Source organism: Protopterus annectens, chromosome 16.part0 (assembly GCF_019279795.1).
Source record: "Protopterus annectens isolate FY-2018-M chromosome 16.part0, PAN1.0, whole genome shotgun sequence".
Taxonomy (NCBI): Eukaryota; Metazoa; Chordata; order Ceratodontiformes; family Protopteridae; genus Protopterus; species Protopterus annectens.
In genome coordinates this window covers 524953545-524972112 of record NC_056750.1, presented here as the reverse complement: position 1 = coordinate 524972112, position 18568 = coordinate 524953545, and the positions used below count along the sequence as shown (strand labels likewise).

Here is an 18568-nt window from a genome sequence, read left to right as displayed (position 1 = left end):
AATAAAAAGCAGGTACAAATGATTATTATCATTGGCTCACTCTGTTTGCCCAAGTTCCTTAGGAAGTTATAGTCCCTGCATTATATTATTTGATATATAGCTACTTTTTCTAGTACCTGTATTATATTTTACATTATATAACTAATCATTGTTTGTTATTCTGCATTGCTTTTTAGGAGTGGGTCACTGCCACAGATATCATGATTTCCTTGACAAGGCTAAATACATTTGGAGATGACATTTTTAAGGATCCAAAGGTGCTGAGTTCCTATTTCTATGCCATTTCTGACTTTAGTGTTGGGGGAAGGTAAGTTGGCGAATGCCTGCACTGCTGTTTAAACGATCTTTGTAGGCTGGTACAGAGTTCTCTGAAAGTCATGTTTTTCTTGATATATTCATTGTGAGGTACTTGCAGCATATGCTAAAGTGATGATTGTCTTCATATGATGTTGTACATATGAGTTGAGAAAGCACACACAATGCTTTGGCCAGGTCAAATTGGGCAACCAGGCAGTTTGACATATATTGGTGAGATTAGATACCATTCCTTGCTGTGAAAACTTAACAAGATCTACAAAGCAGGGGAATGAAGAATCTGTTTTTAAAATGATTTCTTGTTTCAGTCCCTTTAAAAATGAGCATAGTTTCAGCCAGCCACTTGTTAATGCATATTTATGTTTTAGTTTAGTTTTTTTTTTTTGTAATTTTTCTACTGGGTAATAAAACCTTCACAGTTGCACAGAATACCTTGAGCTCTGTGCAGAACTAGAAGCCTCAGGAAATGAATGACAACTCTATGAATGCCTTTGATGAAGGGAATGTTTATTCAGTATGATAGGAGAATGGAGATGCTTTGGATGATGAGTAACAAAAAGGCAAACTGCACAGAAGGTCGACTGTGCAAGAACACTTTCATGTTTTTAAATGTAGGATGCAAAAAAAAGCAGAAGGAAGCCCTAGCAGCATAAAGTGACTTCAGAAAAACTGAGCTAATAATGGCAGTCTGGAGCGAAAGTTTGTTATTTTATTATTCATTATAACTTCTATAAAGCAAAAACACATGTGTTTTCCTTAATTTGCCAGGCTGCATTCAAGAACATTGAGTGTTGAGCCAGATAAAACAAAATTAAGGTAAAATGTTATAAAAGTTTTGGGCAGGGATACTAGTTATAACAGGCAGCTTTAATAGAGAATTTGTTTGAAAAATGTTTCTAGTCCCTAGGACATATGTACATGATTGCATGAGTATGAAAGTTCATGCTGAAGAGAGATAATGAGTCTGCTAATGAGTCTTAATGGTTATGGCTCCCCACAAACTTTGGAAAAGTTGGAAAGATATTATATAATGAAAAACAAATGTCTCATACCTGCTGGCATTGCTGAGTCATTATACGTGACCACAAAGCATTCAAATGTTTGCAAAATGACTTTTGCTATGATAGTCACTTAGATGCTGCCTAAGTCATGGTTATCTTTAACAGGTGTGTGTGTGTGTGTGTGTGTGTGTGTGTGTGTGTGTGTGTGTGTGTGTGTGTGTGTGTGTGTGTGTGTGTGTGTGTGTGCTTTTCCACTGGTAATAAAAGGATAGTTTTGAACAAATATAAAATCAAATTTTCACAAACGTAATAATACATTGTAAAATGATTTTGTCCCGGTCCCCTTCAATAAACACACCACATCAAATGACGTTTGACCTTTATTAAACTTCCATAAACATAACTTTATTGACCAATATTTTAATTTATTAATCACAGCATAAACATCCATATAACTGTTAACTAGGGCAACATGGCCTTGCTCACCCTGACCAAATAAGCAGCGTCCTTACCTCCTCATTTTTACTTATCAAGCAGCATCCAGTGCTCACTTTCATTTCTCACTTTGTGAGTTAAACATACAACCCCCTTTTACTAGGGCAGCATGACCTCTCTCACCCTGACTACATAAGCAGTGTCCTTACTACCACTCGCTTACTTTTACTTATCAAGCAATATTCAATCACTCACTTTCATTTCCCAACTCATTGAAATGAACATCTAACACCAGAAGGAGAACAGAAGAGGAACAAGCATGCCCCTCTTCTCCCCCTACCCACTCTTTTATAAAATAACCACACAATCTTCAATATTCCAAAATAGGGAGGGAGGACAGGTAGGAAGTTCACGCCAAAATGTGATTCCTTACCCAGTTAAAACCCTCCTTACACTTAACCTCATATCCTCCTAACCCTCCTACTTTTGCATTTAACTCTTTCATCCCCACCCTAAATAACTTTCTTCCACTACCTTCATTCCCATTACTATTCCTACCTAAACACCCGAAGATGTCCATGGACAAATTGGTTTGTTACTAAACCTCATTTGCGAAAAAGCAACTGATGAGACTACTCCTGAGAGTATAGTAAGGGAAAATGGGTAGTATGATGCAGGAATGGATGAATCTTAGCTTTTTGGCTCAGGCAGTATACTGTTTTCATAAATAAAAATGTAAAATACAGCATTACTCTATATCACTTTGATTAAGGGTTCTGTGCAGTTTGCTGAGATGTTGAGTTGGGTCAAACTGCACACTTGAGGCTGTATTAATAACAATTAGTTAAAGCAGTGGAAAAGGTTGAATGAATTAAATATTCTACTGTTTCTCTCTACAATCTTAATTTTAATTACAGTTTCCATGGATAGTGGATATCTGCTAAAGTTACTGCAATATCTTACTAAAAATTAAAGGTACAAGTAATTAATCATGCTACTACTAGTTTTAACAGTTAGATTGCTCTGATTTGCAATAAACGATATAAGCATGTTTTCATATAAATAAACTAATCACTTGAATGACATAAATGTGATTAGTATGTGTCATTGTACAAATATGAATGTAATAGATTTATTGCTAACAAGACATACTTAGCAAACTCTGAATAATCTGCGTGAGTTACCCTATTATTTTATGAAGGGAAAGAATGATAGCATTACTTGATTATAGTCTGATTTTGAAGAGATTTTGTAGTTTCTTGAAGGCAATATGTCAGTACTGTGATTGAAAAGTAGGGGTGACCAGGAGAATGACCAGGCTACTTAGCAACTTTTGTTATCAATAGTACGGATATGGTGATGTCTGTTCTAGATGGAGGAGACTTGCCACTGTAGGACTTTAATCATGTTTTTAAGAGACTGAATCTCACTTTACATAAGTGCTAGAAATTGATTGATTTAGTTTTGTTAGTATATAGTCCTACCCATAGCTAGGGAAGAGTGAAGGGGGAAGTTGCCCTGGATGTACTTTGTAATCCTTATTTAGCAAATGTACAATACCAGCATTCATTAATTTATTCACTAAGCTGCTGTTTGGAACAGTTCTCACAAGTCGGGGGTCTTGAGGGGTACTACCCAAGGTGTCAGATCTGGTGGCTGTAGCTGGCTCTGTATATAGTTTATTTACTTTATGCAGAAAGCATAAAGGTTTGTTCTGTCATGTGGTGTTATTCAGTGAATATATTTGAAGCCACTGATTTTTGGGGTGATTTGGTTTTGTGATTTGACTATTTCTTAATTGAAGGTGTCAACACCAAGAAAACTATTTTATGTATTGTATGATACTGTATAAATAGAATAACAGCAAATCTGAAGCATTGACACATGATGGTTAGCTTGCAGGAGGTACACCTTAATGAAACTAAACATAAAGGCAAATGGAAGGTGGAGCATTATACATTTAAGTAGTTAGTTGTAGGACTGTAATCTCCCTATCATCAAGAATATGCTCTTTGAACATAGAAGAAACTCTGACAGATGGAAAATGTTGTTCAATGTTAATTAAAGGCTTTCTAAATGGAGTATGGATAACTATTGTAGATGTACATTTCACACCTTGAGTTTAGGAACCTAATAAACAAGTTTGCTATCTTTGAAGAAAATATAAGAATTTATATGGAGGACTGGTATATAGTGGCAAGTATCAAGGTTATAAGAAGAGTATGTCACATCTCAAGAGTTGGAAAATATGAAGGGCTTTGAACAAGGATGTCTCTAAGGACCCATGTTCTACTTGTTATTCAAACACATGCAAGCCAAGTTCCAGAACTGATAAAATATGTATTGATAGAGCATGCTTACTAGATAGTGGGAGCTCTTAAGCATTCTATATCATATATTCATACCCCACTGGAGTGCAATTGCAGACAAATGTGTCCCTTAATTAATAATGACACTGGAGGCTTCAGTTTTACTATTTAAAGACTAGGAACTTTGCAGACTGATGTAAGCCATTGTTAAGGAGTATGATAAGTAAGTACAGGGGAGTTGAACAAACTGTGCTTGAGAAATGGTAAGGGGCAAAAAGGAGTCATAGTAAAGAATTTAGAAGTTAGAAATTCTCCCTTAGATAGAGAGATTGTATTTTAATAATCTTGTGCAGAGGTCCTTAAAAATTATGATGAAAGAGGGAAGTTAATTCATGGACTTTCTCAGATTTTTCAGCCTTCCTTCTTTAAGTTTGTCAGGGGGTGGGGGTGACAGCTATCTCTGCCACATTTATCAAAAAGCAAAGTAAGTAGACACAGTAAGCACACATTTAAAAAAACAATGGCAGATGGGCTCCAGAAAGAAAGGAGGAGTCTGACAGAAACAAGAGCAGACTAATAAGTCTGAGTGACTACAGAACCCATCTTCCCACCCTAACAAACATCTTATTCTTCCCCAAAATCTATTTCTTCATTTCTCTTTTTGTAAACAGTCTCAGACAAAGGGTTTCTGACAGTGATTCATCAAGAAAACAGAAGCCCTGATGCTCTCCTTCTCAAGGGATTCCTATTCATCTGCTTGATGACCCCCTCTCCCTAAGTCATTCTGCATCTGCATCAATGGAATTTCTCGGGATATTAGAATTCATGACATCCATGAGGGGCTGATGGCATTTTCATTTAAGAATGTTTCTGGTACCAAAGAAAGAAGTATGATGGAGGCCAGTCCTACATAATTCTTTTTTCTAAGTCAGTTAATAAAAGTTCCAAAGTTCAAAATGTTAACAGTTCACAAATTGTGAGCTCTCATTCCTCATTCAAAATTTTTAGTGGCTATAAATTTAAATGATGTTTGTTATTCAATTGCTTTACCACCAGATTTCAATCACTTCTGAAAGTTTTCTGTGTCTGGATTACACTTTCAGTTCTCTGCATTACCCTTTGGTTATCCACTGTTCCAAGGGTATTCACAGTGTGACTAGCTCCAGTGACAACCCTACTGCGGCCTCCAAGGTATTCATATTTTTTTCTTATTTAGATAACTTGCTTAACTCATAGGTTCATAGGTTGGTACTAGGCTATCAGCCCTAGGGTCTATACAAGCCTAGCCATAACAATTGCCTAGCAATTTCTTCCCACACTATTTACTGCAGTGCCTTTTTGAGAGTGTCAGGAGTCTCTCACTTGGATGAGAGATCTGAAATCTCAGTCTATGCAGGAAGAGACATCTAGAAATCTTGATTGACTCCTCACAGAACTGTTTTTCTGAGCAGGTCTAAGAGTTTTTCTTCCATAGGTGGAAATTGAATCTATATCTACACCCAAGTTTTTATTCCAGTCAAACCAATACGACATCAATGGAATTTCTTGGGATATTAGAATTCATGACATCCATGATTCTCTTGATTTCTCTAGGCAAAAAATTCAGTAGTACACAAAATCAGTATGATCCCAACATCAACCTCTCCTGATACTCCAGATACCTGTTTTGTGAAAGGGGAAACAACTTTGGTGGACAGATCAGGTGTACCTGAATCCATGTCTCCCATTTTCCCTTTTAGCTCCAGCAGAATCTAAAATAATAAAACCCTCAGACTTTGCTTGGGAAGCAGTGTCTGTGGGACTACAAATGCTAGGTCTTTGGACCAAAACAAAAAAAAAGACAGACTAAAACACGTAAAAGTAAAAGAGATGATAGTAGTAATAAATGTGCTCAGCTATCTCAATTATTTATGGGTCTCAGGACCATTACAAGTTAATTGCAGGCAACACCACAGTGGTATGAAACATAAGCAAACAGGGATGAACCAGATCTTACCTTCTGTGCAGACTAGCCATGTTAGCCTGGGATATAGCTTTTCAGCACAATCACAGTATACAGACATCCTACATACCATAGGTTCAAAATTCTGTGTCAGACAAGCTCAGCAGGACTAAGACAAGACTCACAACTGGAAACTGAATTGGGGCTGTTCTAGGAATGAATCTAGCTATAGGGAATGCCTCATAGGTCTGTTTGTCTCCATTTACAGCAGTCATTTGCAAAAGTCTGCTCTAGGACTTTGTGCAAGAAGACCTGGAAAACAGATGCAGTCTCTTTTCATTGAATAGGAATATTCCTGTGTACATTTTCACCCTTTCTACTGATGTCATTCTGAAGATTCATACGGAGTCTCCAAAGATTACTGTGATGATTCCATTCCTACAGAGGCATACATGGTTCTCCTTTCTTTTGGAAATAGCCAAAGGCAATTACCACAAACTTCCTTACAGACTGGACCTACTCACACAAGAGGAAGTGTTTGATACATCCCATCTTGAAATAACCGTAACTATCTGCATGGCTTATAGAATTGTAATACCTTTTAGGCACCTATTTCTGAGGATATGCAGTAAGTATTAAAGCAGCCAAGAAAACCTACTAATAAGAAACCATATATTAGCAAATGGAAAATATTTTCTAGTTTGTGCCAAGACAAGAACCACAATCTTGTTAAGGTTAGTATTTCTCTGGTTCTGCAATATTTGTGAGAGTTGTTATTCTCTGGCTTTCCTACTCCTCTCTATTGGTTCATTTGTAGGCCATTTGAGCATGTCTGCCCATGGATCATCCCTTTTCAATTTAATCCCATATTAAAATATTTTTGAATGGAGGTGTTACTTACCAAGCCTCCTAGAAAACAAATGGCTACTCTTTGGGATCTTAATTTTCTGTTGGAAAAACTAACTCTTGCTCCATTTGAACCAGCTCATCAGGATGACATGAGGGTCTTAACATGTCAAACTGTTTTGCTGATAAATCTGAATTCTGCAAGGAGTGTCTGAGTTTCAGGTTCTTATAGTGGGTCAACCTTATGTCATTTTCCACTAAGATAAGGTTTATTTAAGAACTAATCCTTTCTTTATGCTTTAAGTGACATCTAAGTTTACTTTAAACCAAGCTATCCATCTGCCTGCTGACTGGACAGAGTAATATTGGTGTTCCTGCAGAAGGGAGTTTGATGTACTGAAAAGAGAGAAAGCCTGAACTATGTATTGAGAACAACAGAGGCACAGTAGTATGACTAGCAGTTGACATCAGTTTAAATATAATTTATGTTTAAACTGATCCCTATGTTTGAATGGTAGGCACCACGAGGAACTTGGGTCTAAATTAATTATTTAGTAGGATGCTACCCACTTTATCATTTGAGACTGAGGACCAGGTGACCAGCCAATGACTAAACAATTGGAAAGCATAGCATTTAAATTGCTAAGACATCTGAGAAGTAAGGTAGTAGACAAGCTGAATCAAATTTGAGTGAAAGATTTTGATAAAAAGATTGATGTTTTTGGTGGGGAGAGTTATGCCTGTTGCCAGTATGTAACTCTAAATCTTGGAAGTTCAGAATGTTTGCTTAGAAATGGTTGTACAATTGTATTAAATTCCAGCTAGGTAATGAAAGATGTGTCCTCTGGCAGAGCCAACACAAAAAGCTTTTTTAACACAGGGACTAATGGCACAAGGGTGCCTGTCTTTTGGTCTTGACAAACAATTAATGTTACTTGAGTTGCGAGGACTACTGGGAAAATTGCTTGGAAATCAGTGACAAACAAGAACAACAGTGAAGTAGCAGCTTGTTGAGTAAGAGCAGCAGTAAGACAAACATATCAATGTAAACGTTTATTGGTAAAGCAAAGCTTTCAGGTGCAACTACCCTTTTTCAGTGCAAGATAAAACACAAAATTCATTGCAACATTTAAATACCAATCACAATCAGTCATTCAGTTAAGCACAGTCGATAAAAATATGATATTAATCCTGTTCAACAATTAAAAATTTCACCCTAAAAATAGAGTAATAAAATCACTTTAAATGTGACATTTTATCTTTGAGTATTGGTTTCAATGTATTCATTTTGTTAATGGCTGGAAATACATGTGCTTGCAGAAGTTTGATCCATTCATATTCTATTAATTCTAATTTGTTATTCAGATCACCAACTCTAATAGTCTTTTGAACACTGGTCAACACTCTAAAGGCATTTTCATTCACATGTTTTGCGAGTGAATTAGTTGGACAATGGGCCGGATTCACAAAGGCTTGCACGAAGTCTAAGAGTAGTGTAAGACTCCATGCAGCCTTCGCGATCCAGGAACAGCCCAAAGTCCGTGTAAGAGACGAGCTAAAACGACTCTTACACAGAGTGGGCGTGGATAAGCTAATCACCTCACTTGCATCCGAATAGCATGCAAATGAGGATGATTAGCGATCCAGGAAGCCCAGAACAGCCCGTGTAAGAGCCGTTTTAGCTGCAGAAATGTACTCAGTTGACAACTGAGTACGTTTCTGCAAAAATCGCAATGGAGCCATGTCAGCTCCAAATAAAGGGTGCATATGTGTCAGACAGCATGCCAATGGCCAAATATGTGGCCATTGGCAAGGTAACCTGATGCAAATATCTTAAAAATATATATTTTTTTTCGGCGATCTCCGATGTTTAAACCCAGCGCAGCCCCGCGCAAACTGGCTGCGCTGCATAATACATAAAAACGAAGGTTTTAAACCCACAAATGTGGGTTTTATGCAATACATGGAATGTCAATGCAGGGACCAGCAGACCAAAACCAACATGGCCACAGTGTAGTGGTTGCTAAGGGGGGAAGCTGAGTCTAAGAGATATAACTAAGCATTAGTAGGCAATCTGATGCAAATGAGTGTTAGGATACTGAATTCCACTGTCACATAGCAAATGAGCACAGTCTGAGTAGTGTAAGAGTTACAGAAGGGGGAGGAACAGAGTAGGAGATAGGTGACATCACAGGGGGGAATGGTAGAAAGAAATGCAGTTCATTGGAGGTCAGAGTTACATGGCAGATGTCAGACAGATATCATGGAAAGAGGTGTGCCACTAAATAAGCATGAGAAAGTCAAGAAATGGAAGGTGTACACTGTTGCCTACACCAACGTTTCTTGCTGGGCGTGCATGTGCACGTGTGTGCACCATGAAGCGCGAGTAAGGCAGTGTGCACGTGTGTAAGGCAGACTGAGCATGTAGGAGCGTGTTGGGAGATGTTTAACACTGATGTCCTTCAAGGATGCATCTGCAGTCCTTACAAATGGGTTGTCCTGTCGTCAGGCAGCCCTTCGGTCGGCCGGATTCCAAAGCCTGGGTCTGGCCTCGGCTGGTGTCGCACTTCACCCGACGTCATAGCTGCAGTTATTCGGGTATAAAGGCATCAGCCGATGCCATTTTCCTCAGTCTTTCTTGCCACGTGGCGCCCGAAGCAGAAGCTGTTCGCAAGTGCCGGTCGGTCAGAACCAGAGATTACTACTACCGAATACTTCAAATACTACCGAAGACTTCTAAAAAGCTAAGTACCCCGTTGGGGACTCTTTCTTGCCTCAGCCGATGTCAGAAAAAGTGAATAACTGTTTAAATTGTGGGAAACAAATACCTCATAAAGATTTCCACTCTTACTGCTTACCTTGCTTAGGCCCAGACCACGACGTAGCAGCTTGTCTAGCCTGTGCTTCTTTCAACCGACGAACGCTTAGACGTCGGTCTGAATTTGCTGAAGAGTATTTCGGCCCCGGTTTTGCCTATATTATGCCGTCGGATACTCAGACTACGCAAATTTCTAAAAAACGCAAGGAAAAGGACCGACACTCGCGGTCCGCGGTTTCGGCCGAAACCGAGTCCACGGTTCTTCCTTCGGCCGAAAGCTTGCCACTTACCGAGGCCTCATCCAGCTTGGCTGAAACTGCTACAGAAATCCCACCTGCTCCTGCAGGTTCTCAGGATTTATCAGACACTATCCCTTTGGATATTTCTACCCCTGTACGTGGAGCTGCTAGGCCTCCTGCATCCATCTCGATTAAGGCCTTTGCCAGGGCTAAAGCAGCAAAAACTACCAAAACTGTGCCTGCTAAGACCCCCTCTCACAGACCCAGTTCTAGTTCACAAATGCTTAGTCTAGCAGAGGATCTCATTTCTTTGATCCGGGGATCTCAACCACTTCCAGACAGGGCCTCTCACCCACCTCCAGAGAAGAGGACAAGAGTAGAGCCCCCTGAGCCTGTTTCTTCAGATGGCTCCTCTGATGAATCAGATAATACAGACCCTCCAGAGGCCCCCTTTTCTCCTTATGAGGACTCTGATGCAGAAGAGTCCATTCCTTCTGCCTCTCCGCCTGAGGAATTTTCTTTTGGGGAAACCTTGCATGCTATGAGGGAACAATTTCAATGGCAGGGCCAGGATTTTTCAGACTCTAGGAAAAGGCTTAGAACCTTTTTGCATTTGCCACAGCATAGGCCTTTAGCCATTCCTCCAGTACTTACTGTTGTGGATGATGCTTTTAATGATGCTTGTACTGCTCCTGACTCTCTTCCTCCGGCCCCTGCTAAGCCCGATAGGTACTACAGGGTTCCGGACACACATTATCATTTATATAAGGCCCCTTTTGCAGATCCTGAAACTATATCCCAGGGACCCAAGGCTGTAGCAGCTACCTCTACCAAAAACCCCCTTCCCTCTGAAAGGGAATCCAGGGCCTTAGAGAGATGGGGTAAAAAAGTTTACACTTCTGCTACTCTTTCAGCTAGGGCCTTGAACTGTCAATTCCACATGATCCAGTATCAGGAATTTATGTTAGACCAGTTAACTAAAAAGCTGTCCTCAGATGAACCATTAGACAAAAAATCTGTTCAGGAAATGGTACATAACATTCAGCAGGTCAGTAATCATTCCTTAAAATGTGGCTATGATGCACTGGAGGCTTCCTTTAGATCAGCCATGACTGGCACAGTGATCAGAAGACATGCATGGTTAAAAGAGCAGGCCTTACCAGACCATGTCAAATCAAAGCTACTAGATGCTCCCATGGACAAGATCAATTTGTTTGGCTCTCCTGCACAGCAGGTGCTGAAGAAGATGGAAGAGAAAGCAAAATCTGTCCAGACAGTCAAAGATTTCTTACAGGTCCAACCTCCAAGGTTTAGCGGGAATTGGCCCTCCAAGAATTGGTCCTTTCCAGACACCTCCAGAGCTCAGAGAGGCAGGAATAGGCACCCAAGAGGCAGAGGTCAATCCAGAGGTGCCTACAGGGGACGCCAGTGGCAGGCTAACAACCAGCGGGGTACAGCCACAGATACAGCCACCACCACTACTACAGGACAATCACAGTGACTTGGCTCTGGCACCGCCTACCAGGGAACAACTAGAAGCACCCTTGGGCAGGAAGCTAGCCTTATTTACAGTAAACTGGCATTACATCACAGGAGACAAGTGGATTTTGCAGACAATAGACCAAGGTTACCGGTTTCACTTCCATACTCTACCAAGGAAGAGAGGAATGCCAAACCTACCTCCAAATCAAAAGGCAGAAGCTCTAAAACAAATAACTCCCTTACTAAGGATGAGAGCTGTAGAAAAAGTACCATCTATCGAGCAAGGCCAAGGATTTTACTCCAGGCTCTTCCTGGTACCAAGAAAAGAAAACCAATGGAGACCTATTCTCGACCTGTCCGCTTTAAACACATACCTCATTGTCCCAAAATTCAAAATGCTGACCCTACAGCAGCTTCTTCCCATGTTGGGCAAGGAGTCTTGGCTGGTGACTCTAGATCTCAGGGAGGCATACCTGCACATCCCCATATGACCAAATTGCAGAAGATACCTCAGATTTCTTGCAGGATCAGAGCATTATCAATTCTCAGCATTGCCCTTTGGCTTATCTACTGCGCCCAGAGTGTTCACGAAATGCCTGGCATCAGTAATTGCTCATTGCAGGCTTCAGGGAATCCAAATCTACCCTTACCTGGACAACTGCCTGTTACAAGCGGACAACAAAAACAAGCTAGCAGAAGACTTGAAAAGGGTCATTTATCTACTGCAAGCCCTGGGATACACAGTCAATACAAAAAAGTCAAGGCTGATACCATCCCAAAGGATGACCTTTTTGGGTGCAGAGCTGGACACATCAAAACAAATGGCATTCCTAACTGTAGAAAAACAGGAGCAACTCCCTCTCTACTTCTTGGCATTAACAAAGCAGAACCAGCTAACAGCAAGAAAAGTCCTGCAAGCCTTGGGTTTCATGGCATCCTGCATAATATTGGTTCCACATGCCAGACTACATATGAGAAAGTTACAGTGGTACCTAAGGAATTTATGGTCTCAGCACAAGCACAGCCTAGAAACCCAAACTCCAATAATCCCATGCCTGAAGCAAGAATTCCAGTGGTGGGCCCAGGCCTCTCAGTCAAACAAAGGACTGCCCTTCCACAACACTCAACCAAGCCAGACCATCACAACGGATGCCTCAGACCTCGGTTGGGGGGCCCACATGCCGGACAAGTGCATACAAGGCTTATGGACTCAAGACCAGCTGCACCTACACATAAATCAAAAGGAAATGCTGGCAGTAAAACTGGCAATTCAGACATTCAGACCATTCCTTCGACAAGGTCAACTGTTGATAAGGACAGACAACACCACAGTTATGTGGTACATCAACAAACAGGGAGGCACACATTCGTACCCTCTATGCCGGATGGCAATGGACCTCTGGAATGTGGCCCTGAGCTACAACATTCAGTTACAAGCAATTTTTGTACCAGGAAAAGAAAACATTCTAGCAGACATACTAAGCAGAACTACCACGGATGCCCACAAATGGAAGCTGCATCCGGACATCTTCAAAACCATTACAAGAAAATGGGGACTACCAAAAATAGACTTATTTGCATCCCCACGCAATCACCAACTGAAGAAATTCTGCACAAGGACGTACCACCCACTTGCTTGGAAAGTGGACTCCCTATCTTTCAGTTGGAAAAACCTGACAGCATATGCATTCCCACCTCTTCCTTTGATGCACAAGGTACTATTGAAGATCAAAGAGGAACGTCCAGGGATCATCCTGATAGCTCCAGACTGGCCAAGACAACATTGGTACCCATTACTGAGGAGCATGTCTCTGGAACAAATATGGCCTCTACCCCTAGTTCCCTTACTGTTAACACAGAACAACTACAACACCCTGCATCCAAACCTGAAATCACTGCAGCTGACTGCCTGGAACATTGCATAAGACAAAATAACCCAAATTTATCCCAAAGGGTTAAAGACATTATCTTGGAGGCTCGCAGACCCTCAACAAGAAAAAAATATTCAGCAAAATGGAAAAGATATCACATTTGGAGTACTGCAAAAGGAGAAAATGTGTCACTGGTAAACATAGCCAACATCCTGGAATACTTGGCAGAGCTCTTCCACAACGGCCTGTCCTATTCTTCCATTAAGATTCATGCATCAGCTATTTCAGCAGAATACGACTTGGATCCTCCAGTCTTCACATCCTCTGCTCAGGCAGTTTCTGAGAGGAATTAAAAATGTAAAACCACCAAGGAAGCCACCATTGCCAGCATGGGACTTGAACTTTGTGCTAGAAAAGTTGACACTCCCTCCTTTCGAACCAGCAGCAACAGCAGAATTACAATACTTATCATGGAAAACTGCTTTCCTGCTTGCAATCACTTCAGCAAGAAGGGTATCTGAGCTACAGGCATTAATGGCAGTACAGCCCTTCCTGATCTTCCATCAAGATAGAGTGTCCATGAGAACAAATCCTACTTTTATGCCAAAGGTGGTCTCCAGAGTATCTTTAAATCAGGCTATCCACCTACCTATATTCTTCCCCAACCCACAGAACAGGGGAGAAAGACTGTTGCATACCTTGGATGTGCATAGACAATTACGCTACTACCTGGACAGGACCAAGGGCAATAGAAAAACTGACCAGCTACTGGTAGCATATGCAACAGGAATGGAAGGAAAAGCAATTTCAAAACAGACAATCTCTAAGTGGATAGGAAATTGCATTAGATTTTGTTACTTCTATCATGGGAAGAAAACTCCAGAAAACATCAGGCCTCACTCTACAAGGGCTACAGCCACTACCACAGCTTTTCTACGAGGAGTGGCTACCAAAGACATTTTAGAGGCTGCTACTTGGAGCTCCGTGCATACATTTGCCAAGCATTATAATTTACCTTTATACTCCAGATCCCGAGCAGGTTTTGCCACTGCTGTTTTGAAAGGGATCCTAACTACACCATAATCTTATTTCTCCTCCTCCCCCAGTTTGGCTATGGTATTCTTCCCATTTGTAAGGACTGCAGATGCATCCTTGAAGGACATAGTACAGTTTTGTACCTACCATAAATGTAGATGTCCGATAGGCATGCATCTGCAGTCAGGATTACCCACCCTCCTTCCCCTCTGTGGTACTCCTAGGGTATTTGCCCATCTTGTAGCTAGCTGGGGGAATCTATTATGGTGTATTTGTTTGTATATATGTACATACATGCTTATTTTTGTTTGCTCTCTACTATTTGGAACCATTTGCATTTATCCAAATTTAGCCTTCCTAGAGGGCACCTGGCATCTGGGGCAAGAAACACTGAGGAAAATGGCGTCGGCTGATGCCATTATACCCGAATAACTGCAGCTATGACGTCGGGTGAAGTGCGACACCAGCCGAGGCCAGACCCAGACTTTGGAATCCGGCCGACCGAAGGGCTGCCTGACGACAGGACAACCCATTTGTAAGGACTGCAGATGCATGCCTATCGGACATCTACATTTATGGTAGGTACAAAACTGTACTTTTGCGCAGGCGTGCATGCGTTTTAACCCGAATTAGCAGATTCTGAACTGTGTAAGCATGTGTGCGCGTGTGTAAGCCACTTGGAGCGTGTTTCTGCTGGTCTGCACACGGCTCCTCCCTGAGGAAACAGAAAGGAAAACAGAAGCACCAGATTTAGTAGGAAGCTAGCAGGGAATACTGCTGGTGCTAGCAGGTGAAAACAATTAGAAGCAGGCAATTACACAGGCAGAATAGTAGCCCAGCCCAGCACTTAAAACTCTGCAAACAGCAGTGCAGGATGTTTCTCTCAAGAGACACTGCAAGACAGGAGTTAAGTTATTAGAAGTGAAAACTGAAAAAGCTGAACTCAGAGCAGAAATGTTAGGGGCTGCCATAGCTGTCATAATGAGACATAGGCGACTTGCTGAGGGTGGTGACAATGCAGATGGTGCCAGACAACCCACAGTGAGGAGACGGAGAAGAGTGTACAGGCCCAGGGTCACCTACCACGGGCTACATGAGCTGGAGATAGTAGAGTGCTATAGAGTTGACAGAGACCTCCTGCAGCAAATAGTGGAGCTGTGCAGGCCGCGCCTCACACACAGAACCAACAGAGGGGAACCCATCCCAGTAGAAACCAAGGTATGTGTTGGCCTAAGAATACTAGCAACAGGTACCTTCCAGAGACCAACTGGTGATATGATGGGGATATCACAGGCATCAGCCTTCAGGGTACTGCACCAGTTCCTGGATGCCATGTCAGCACATGTCGGTGATCATGTATATTTCCCCAATGCCCGTGAGGTATTGCCAGCAATATGCGTCTCTTCCAGCAAATAGCGGAATACCCTGAGGTAGTGGGTGCAATAGACTGCACGCACATACGCATCAAAGCACCAGCCGGTGAGCGGGGTAGGGCATACATCAACTGCAAGGGCTTCCCCTCCATCAACTGCCAGGTCGTGTGTGATGCCCAGGGCATAATAATGAATGTGTGTGCTGGCTGTCCTGGGAGCTACCATGATTCCCACATCTGGCATTTGACGCAGCTGTACCAGACATTTGCCAATGGGGACATCCTGCACGGACACCTAGTGGGGGATGCAGGTTATGCACTGGAGCCGTGGCTGATGACACCCATCAGAAACGCACACACACCTGAACAGGAACGCCATAATGAGGCACACGCACAAACACGTAATGTAATAGAGTGTGTATTTGGGCTGCTCAAGTCACGGTTCCGGTGTCTGGACACATCTGGTGGAGCCTTGCAGTACACACCAACTACATATACCCAAATTGTCATGGTATGTGCTATGCTACATAATATGATCTTGCGAAAACAGCTGCAGCAGGACCAGCATAGGGCTGGGCCAAACAGCCCCCCACCATTGCCAAGGCCATCACAGGCAGAGCATGACTCGGAGGAGGAACAACCTGAGCCTGCCCCAGTAGGCAGAAGGAGGTGTGCCCAGTATGCCCTAGCCTTGGCAAAGAGGCAACGCATAGCACATACACTGACTCAGTAGGAACCCTGGGAATGACACCCCCTCTGACTCGCTCAAATAATAACATGGATGCCTACAATGACATGACCTGCTCACAAACATGTACAGGGAAGTGTAATATGCGCATCCGACAGAGGCAGCCCTGCAGCACCACCTGAGGCATGAATGCCATGTGTTAAGTAATGTAACACCATGTACTATATGCACACCTGAGGACCCTGACTAACATCCTACCCTCACCAAGCATCATGCCACAATATGACAATGAGATAATCAAGTGCAATAATCGACTGAAGTATCGCAGTTAGTTAAAGGGGATCCAATGTGTGCCAGTCTGGGATGACATGCTGAGCATGACATGATGCTCCACCTGCTAGGACTGGCGTGCACCTATCAGTGCAGGCCATATGGATACTGGCAAAGGCTGTTGTTACCCACAGTGTGCCCTGAATAGGTAAGGCCCTGAATAGGTAAGGCTCAAAACACAAACCTATCTCCATAGGTATCAGAAGGGATAAGAATAAGATAAGGGATAAGTCGAAACAGCAAGATGCATGCAGTCTAAACTCACCCAGTATGGAGAATGTTGATATCTGCGCTGTAACAGAAAACTGAGTCAAGGCTCACAACAGCACCCTAACACTACCAGGTTACACCTCATACTGTGCTGTACAGCATCAAAACATGGAACAAGCTACAAAAGGAGGGTGACTAGCAAGAATTGTCAAGGATAACCACACCCCCATGTTGGTACCACAACAAAAAGCAGCATGGACTAGCCATGGTCAAGTAACAGTGGCTAAAACTGCCCCCCAGTTTATAGCCTGCTATAGACTACTGTCCCAACACCAGGAACTGCACCTGGCCTATGCTGGAATACATGAATATATCAAGTCCTCCAAACCACATTATATTGGGTGACTGAAAATACCCAGACATAGACTGGGAGCATTATACTAGCTCCAACACTGTAGGACAAAAGTTCATAGAATCCATAAACCAAAAGTCCCAGGAACAACGTACCACTCCCACAAGAGGGGTAAGCATACTGGATGTGATAATCAGCAACATGGGTACTGGATGGCAAGATGAGAAGTGTATTGCTCACTGGTAAAACCAGACCATAGAGTAATCACACTGGATATACAAATCCTGACCACAGTCTCTGGCCAGAAAACCACAGTGGAAAACATGTGTAAAGCAATATTTGCACTCCTCCAAACTGATGTGGAATCCATTAAAGGTCCTGTGCAGGTGCAAAATATTGGCCACACCTCAGAACCTGTAATACAGCCATTCCATGAACACTGCCAGGAATGCTTGGATTATGCAATCCTAAATTAAAACAAGACACAATGCCATACACGCAGGCATTTGTCATGGTGGACACCAGCCATAACCAAACCATTCAAGAGAATGAGGAAGCTACTACATGATAGAGCAAACATAAACAATGAAGTAATCACTGATCAGTAGTATGGCAATAAAATCTGTCCACACATACAATCCACTAAGGCCAGCCACAACAAGTTGAATCTGTGAATCCTGAGGCAATGTTACACCTGCCCCAAGTACACAGACAACCCCCAACTCCAGCCAAGAAATACAAATATATGTGAGAGATGCAACCATCTATCCAAACTGGAGGCTGAGCTCCCTCAACTCAGTAACCCCAAAACTAGTTAGGAGGAGAAGGTAACCACACACACACCACAAACACAGTCCCACATAGACCTATCACAACTGCAAACCAAACACATAAACACAGAAAAACATTCCCGGAGGCACAAATTACAAACACAGCACACCAACAGAGGTCTCTAAAGCAGACACCCAATCAAACAACCTCCAAACATAGCACATGCAACACATAGTACACAAAGCTGGTGTGCCAAACAGTCACAGGCCAGAAGGAGAAACAGCATGCCTGATACAGTTGTAATAAGTGACTCCATAGTCAGACACACTGCTGTCCCGCACACCAGACTGAACAAGGGAAAGGGTACAGTAAGCTGCCTGTAGGCTGCCACAATATGCCACATAACAGAAGTATGCAGGTCACTCCAAAGCAGGTAGAAATATGATGCAGTCATAGTCCATGCTGGTGTGAATGACCTGAGATGTACCTCCCTAGACTACATGAAAAGAGACATAGATGAGCTCTCTGATTATGTAGTCCAGGCCGGTATGA

At 42.2% G+C, this 18568-nt stretch overlaps 1 protein-coding gene across 2 annotated transcripts in view; it reads left to right on the top strand.

Annotated features, from left to right (window-relative positions):
- Positions 1-18568, top strand: part of LAMC3 (laminin subunit gamma 3) — a 4228426-nt gene that overhangs the window by 1327058 nt on the left and 2882800 nt on the right. For both annotated transcript variants that reach the window (XM_044058389.1, XM_044058388.1), the window contains one exon: positions 177-307. In XM_044058389.1, coding sequence (XP_043914324.1) covers positions 177-307 — 131 coding nt within the window. The remainder of the gene's footprint in view (positions 1-176; positions 308-18568) is intronic.